The 6,450-nt window shown below is 41.1% G+C and overlaps 1 protein-coding gene across 1 annotated transcript; it reads right to left on the bottom strand.

Moving 5' to 3' along the window:
- Positions 1 to 3,283: 3,283 nt before the first annotated feature.
- LOC146558401 (hepatocyte nuclear factor 3-beta-like) lies at positions 3,284 to 6,450 on the bottom strand. The gene is made up of 2 exons (XM_085246643.1): positions 6,355 to 6,450; positions 3,284 to 4,407 (listed from the first exon to the last, which is right to left on the bottom strand). The coding sequence occupies exons 1-2, from the start codon at positions 6,427 to 6,429 to the stop codon at positions 3,337 to 3,339; spliced, it is 1,146 nt and encodes a 381-aa protein (XP_085102769.1). The 5' UTR covers positions 6,430 to 6,450; the 3' UTR covers positions 3,284 to 3,336.

The raw sequence follows: 6,450 nt of genomic DNA, 5'->3' as shown, positions 1-6,450 counted from the left end.
GAAAATAATCAGCACTGGTTTCTTGTTTGTGTTCTATTTTTTGGCTGGAGTTCTGGAACCTGGGTTAGGGTTAAATTTCATAAACTCGGGTGATTTATTAATTACCAAAACAGCTGCAGCCTGGTTTCCAGTGAGTCTGTACAATATATGTGACCAATGATACCGCAATAATATTCATTTTTAATGGATTTTATTATGTTGTTTGTGCTATGTAGAAGATAAACAATTAAAAACGAAAAGAAAATGTCAAACAGAAGATTTAGATCTCAGTGGAGATGCAGGGAACACCTAGAAAATTTAAAAAAAGAAGAAGCTGAGTTTTTATAAGCACAACAACAGTAAACAATAACAACAACAACGTCTCCAATATGTGAAGGTCTTTTCCTTACACAGGGTTTTTCCCAAAAAACATCTAAAGGTTTATTAGAACATTTTTTTAAGTAAAAATGACTTATTTTTCTAATCTTGTTAGTTTGCTTACTAATTTTAGGAAGAAGTCACCTGACCTTTTTGTTGTCAGTCTGCCTCAATTTGCATTACACCTCCAAACCCTAATCCTAAACCTCGGGGTTATTGTATAGTTTTTTTATTAGAGTCAGTTGGATCTTTTTTTCCTTGATTGCCAAAACCTTGTGACATAATTTTAAACACTCTGATGTGTAATTTGGGGTTAGGATAATTGAGACATCACAGGGTTAAATTCCAGGAGTTTATACATGAAAACAAATGACTTCACCATTTGAGCGGGTGTGATGTGCACATTAAAACAGATTATTACCCAAACAAAAGACAAAACATCATCCTGATATTAAACAGAGCTGAACTGGCTCTTTACACTCTGCCTCTCACATCAGGAGCGAAGCAAACATGACAGAGGACCGCAGAGTGAAGCGTGAATATGTGTGTTGGCTCAGCAGGAACAATAGGAAACAAGATTATTTAAAGACAGTAGAGGAGCCTCCCTCTCTACGCACACCATACAAACAAGCTGAAAATGTGCAAAGTGATGCATAAAAATTCACCAGAATACAGAAAATGAAAAACCCTCACTGAATGTCGTCACTCCTACTCTGCCATATGTTTTCACATCAGTGCTTAACCTGTTGTAGTTTTTTAAATTTCATGTATAAACATGTGCGTTCAATTTATTTAAAGCATTCGGCTTATTTGAGCCAGAATGTCTTTGTGCTGAATAACTGTTTTCTTGACTGTGACCATGTGACCCGTGCAGCCTGTTATCTGCAGTTCAACATCACTTCTGTGTGACATTAATGTGCTTTAAGAGGAGAGCTTGTCACCTTTTCATGGGCTATTGTTCCAGTTGTTATCTGCTTTTATGTTATCTGTGACCCTGCGGGTGTCAATCAAGCCATTTAGTGCTAATGCTGCCTCAGAGTTTACTCACAGTCTTTATCTCAGTAACACGTTTTGCACCTTTAAGGATACTGCAGCTCAGCTCCCCCTCTGTGGTATTCCTGTTAGGCAGAAGATATTTGTATCCTTTATAATTTAGTGTCTTGATATACAAAAACTGACATAAAAAAGTTGCATTAATTTAATAAACACCTCAAAAGTATTTATTGATTTACTTCTAAAAGCAGACTTTAATAGACTTACTTTGATCACTTTAACTTTTTAAAAATTATTTATGCATTAGTGTTTAAATCTACTGTACTTTTTTGCATTAAATTAAACATTTTATCTTATTCTGTTTCATTTTTAGGCTAATGTGTAGTTTTCTGTTTGAGTTTAATATTCTGCTTGTGCTTGTCTGTAAAGCGTGTTTAATTATATAGGTTATTTGGAGATGGGCTGGCATTTGTGCAGATTTTTTTCTAGTATTATTGACTCCTTAATGCTTTATATGCCTCACATCTGAACCTGAAGCTTCCTTAGAGAAACCAAACATAACCTCAGACGCATGTGTTTGTATTGTAGGAAGAAGCCGAAGAACACAGAGAAGAAGAAGAAAGGGAGAACAAAGACCCGAGGAAGATTTGACGGTGTAGAATTGATATTTCACCTAATTTGGTTTTGTATTTGGACAAACACGGGCTACATCCTGACATTCCACCTTAAAAATTAAGAAAAAATATGCATATTTTACTGCTTGGGAAAGTGTGCATCATTTTAGTCCTCAAAAAGGTGCACATAATCACCTTGAGGTCCAATAATCTAACCGAAAACAATTATTAAAATCATTTTGGTCACACTCCAGTTTTATATCTGTAAATACATAATAATTGTATTTTACCAAAAAGCAAAACAACCTGAAATCTTTCTCTTCTTTAACTCTGGAGCTACAAAAGGACAAATCATTCCCGCTCATACTTTTTGGAATTAAAAGAAGCTCCACTGTGAATCTTTACTTTTAATTTTCACACCTGTGTAGCCATGCTGGCATCACCACTCCTGAAACAGCAGCACATTTTAGAGAAAACCTAAGATGTTACACACCCCTGAGGAGTACATTTGTGTATGTTATATTTACTGGTATGCTGGGATCATCTGTTACAGACTTCTGAGCACAAATGTTTGATGAGCCAGAGCCAACATCTTCAGGAAGACACTCATGTGAAACAAGAATCTCGAGAATCTTTTTTTACCTTTCAAAACGACTTTGTCTGCCAAAGCAGGAACACTGAGATCCTGCTTTGTCTTCCAGAACCTGTAGAACATTCATTTATTCTCAATTTTATGTAAATACTGAGATTTTTAAATAATATTTTGGACTAATGATGAAGAATTATGCAATTGTAAGTCATAAATGGAGAATTGTGGAAAAATATACAACCTCATTGCAGGAAAATATAAATGCATGTGTGCAGGCCTCCACTAGCATTTACAAAGGATCTTCCAGGATGTTGTGAGCTCCTAATATTCTCCACATAAATGTTCCTTAAAGAGTCCTCAAAGTGAGAAAGATGGATTCATATGGAGAGGTTTTCCTAAAGTCATCCTCAGAATAGCTTGAAAGTATCTGATGTTACATGGGTGGGAGGTTTTTAAAAATTCTGTTGAATAGAGTCCTGGCACACCTCTGGTCTCCTTCCTCTCTGTTAATTGTGTTATTCTGTTGTGCTTAGATATATGTATACACACAAAGAAGTCAAATTTAAGGGAAAACAAACCTTATAAGTAATTTTTTTGGCTGCTTGAGTGGGCCCCGCTGTCCTGTCCGGTTTAACCTTTGTGAACTTTCAGCTGAATAAAAACGACACAACAAAGAATTCATATGAAGCTTTTTATCAGATGGATGAAAAACAGGGGAATTGCCCTTTATCACATTTACAAATGTACAGATCAGAGTTTTTGCAGTGGGGACTCCGGCGGGCCTCAGGAGGAGTTCATTATGGGCCTGCCGTACACGCCGTGATAGTACCCGCTGTCGCTGTGCACGGGCTCCAGGCCGGGTTTGGCCGCCATCAGAGCCCCGGACACCGGGCAGCCGTAACCTCCGTACTGCACCACCGGCTCCAGCTTGTGGTGCTGCGGCTCCGACATGAGGTTGTTGATGGAGAATGGGTGGTTGAAGGAGTAGTGGGTGTGGTAGGGGTCCGTTTTCAGGTGCGCGGCCTCGTGCAGCAGCAGCGGGTGCGGGTGGTGCGAGAGCAGGTGCTGCGTGTGTGTGGGCGGGGAGGGCACGCGCACGGGGCTTGAGGCTGGCGGTTCTCCTCGGTGGGGTTTGAGGTCGGCGCCCTTTCCGTCAGATGACTGAGGTGACGATGAGGAGGAGGAGGAGGAGGAGGGCGGGGAGTCCGAGCCTCTGCCTGGCGCTCCGGCCTCACAGCCCGGCTCGCTGTCCGCCTTCTTCCCGCACTTAAAGCGCTTCTGCCGCCGCAGGTAGCAGCCGTTCTCGAACATGTTCCCGGAATCCGGGTGCAGCGTCCAGAACGAGCCCTTCCCCGGCTTGTCAGGCGCGCGCGGCACCTTGATGAAGCAGTCGTTGAAGGAGAGCGAGTGGCGGATGGAGTTCTGCCAGCGCTGCTGGTTCTGACGGTAGAACGGGAACAGGTCCATGATCCACTGGTAGATCTCGTTGAGCGTCAGCATCTTGCTGCCGGACTGCTGGATCGCCATGGTGATCAGGGAGATGTACGAGTACGGCGGCTTGGCGTGCGTGTAGCTGCGCCGGTAGGCCTTGGACTCCCGTGGTCTGATGGCGCAGGCCTGCCCGTACACCTGGCTCATCACCGGCACGTTCCCGTACGGCGGCGGGCTCATGGGGCTCATACTGGGCGGCAGCGCGGCGGCCCCGGTGCTCTGCGTCATTCCGGAGGCCACCGAAGAGCCGCTCACCCCCACCGGGTGGCTCACGTAATGCGCGTTCATGTGGCCGGTGGCCGTCATGCCAGGCGTGCCCATGTAGGTGCTCATGGAGTTCATGTTGGCCGCTGGGGGGTAACACTGCGACACAGAGAAAGCCAATTAACATTAATTAATGCACGAGGACACACACACACACACACACACACACACACACACACACACACACACACACACACACACACACACACTGAGTTTAATCCCTAAATAATTTAATTTAATTTAAAGTTAACAGCCTGATAATGTCGCATAAATACACAATAATAAACCCAGCGGATTTATTTCAGCCTGACACAAAGATCAGAGTCAGAAAAGACCAAAACAGGCCAAAAAAGAGCGGAATAATTCGTTCTTGATCCGTGCTACGATCTGTCACTGATCGTAAAGTCTAAAAATAGTGAAATGAGTGAAAAAAAGGAGGCTGGAAACACACAGGCTGGAAATACACATAAAAACTCCAATAAAGCGTCACAGGCGCAGAGATAAAAATACACCAAAGCTTCTGATTAGTTTCAAATAACTGATCGGAAGTTATTTAAAACAGTGAAAACTGCTCACCACGAGATTCTGATTATTATAATAAAGACTAAGACTAACTTTCTGTTTGATTTTCCAATCACCCAGTTTAACAGTATCCATGTTTTTAGGGTTTCTAATACACCTGTATTCCTCTGTCTAATTCATCCATAACTCCTGTTATTAAAGATATTAATTGAGCTGTATTTGCTATAATCCGAGTCCGTCCATGTCTTTAAATCTATAAGCACGCACATCCTTGTAAAGGCTGCTTTCACTCTGTGGTTTTCTTGTTGAAGGTGAAGTCCAAATCTTCCACTTTACCTGTCTGTGACGTCTTTATACTTTATTTTTATTTATTTTTTTAAAATAGACCCGAGCTCACGCGCAGGGTGTGGGGACTACTGGTGATGTTAAATAAATCACTAATGCAACTTTTAGAGGGGACAGTTTTATTTGAATAGAACAAAATTATCACGAGAACTACAATTTTTAAAAAGAAGGTTTTTCACTTTAGATGTATAAACATTTTATTCAGCAAAAACGTCCAAGGAAATTATTTTTCTAACTAGAATAAAATCTTTTTTTTCTTTTTTTTTTAAAAAAATACATTTTTAGATAAATATTCCACATTTATTTTTCTTATTTTATTCTCTTGTTAACTGATTTTAACGCTTTTGTTTTATTAACCCAAATTCTTTGTGAATTAAAATCAGTTACACAGAGTTTTAACAGGAAGTCAAAGCGCTTGTTAAAATCTGTCCCTCAAGAATGAAAAGCTTGTGTGAAATTTCGTAAATCCTGCAGAAAAATAAAGGTGACGTTTAATCGCGTAAAAACGTACATTTTGTTGCCCGTGTGTGTCCTCGCTGGCAGCTGCAGCCATTTTTCTATTGCTCGGTGTTTGTTTTGCAGTTATGATGGAATCTAAAGCAGGCATCGTTTTTAAGTGTTAGTTACAGTTTAGATTATTTGACACAGCCGAGTACTGAAGGTCAAACAGCCTTCCGATTTTCGCTTTAATTACCTGGATTTCTAAGAACAAACTAGATCCCAGTTTAACAAATTCTACTGCAAATATTTACTTAGTTTACTTAAAATGAAAAACATGGCTCCTTGTTTTTACTTGAAATCCAGCCGAAGAGTGGCTCCTTTGACAAACTTAACATGCTCTAAAACGACTTTAAAAACTCTTTAATCTCTAATTTTATTAAACTAAACTTTAGCCTACACTCAGTAATACTAATAACTGGTTATACTTTTATATGAAACATTCAAACTGTGCGTAAACGTCTGGGGTAAACTGTGTAGGCTCGGTACAGCTGAGCCTCTCAGATTCCAGCTCAGATCCTGTAAGTGACCCTCAGTTATCGTTTTTCCATCACTGAGATTTTCCGGCCCGTGATCGGGTTTTATCTGCCTCCTCTGGGAAACCTCTGCCTCTGATCGATATTTAACCAATAAGCCAACGTCCCCACTGACTGATAACACCCACGGGTGAAATTCACGGACCTCGGGCTCTGCGTAGTAGTAGCTGCTGCTCCAGTCCGGATGCTCGTGTCCCTCCATTTTAACGGCGCTCAGCATCGTGCACGCTCCAGCTCCAGA

This window comes from Mchenga conophoros, linkage group LG15, assembly GCF_057382185.1.
Source record: "Mchenga conophoros isolate Kocher_MC1m ecotype Shallow Benthic linkage group LG15, M_conophoros_male_GT1.1, whole genome shotgun sequence".
Taxonomy (NCBI): Eukaryota; Metazoa; Chordata; class Actinopteri; order Cichliformes; family Cichlidae; genus Mchenga; species Mchenga conophoros.
The sequence above is the reverse complement of the archived record's forward strand: the minus strand, read 5'-3'. Positions and strand labels throughout refer to the sequence as shown.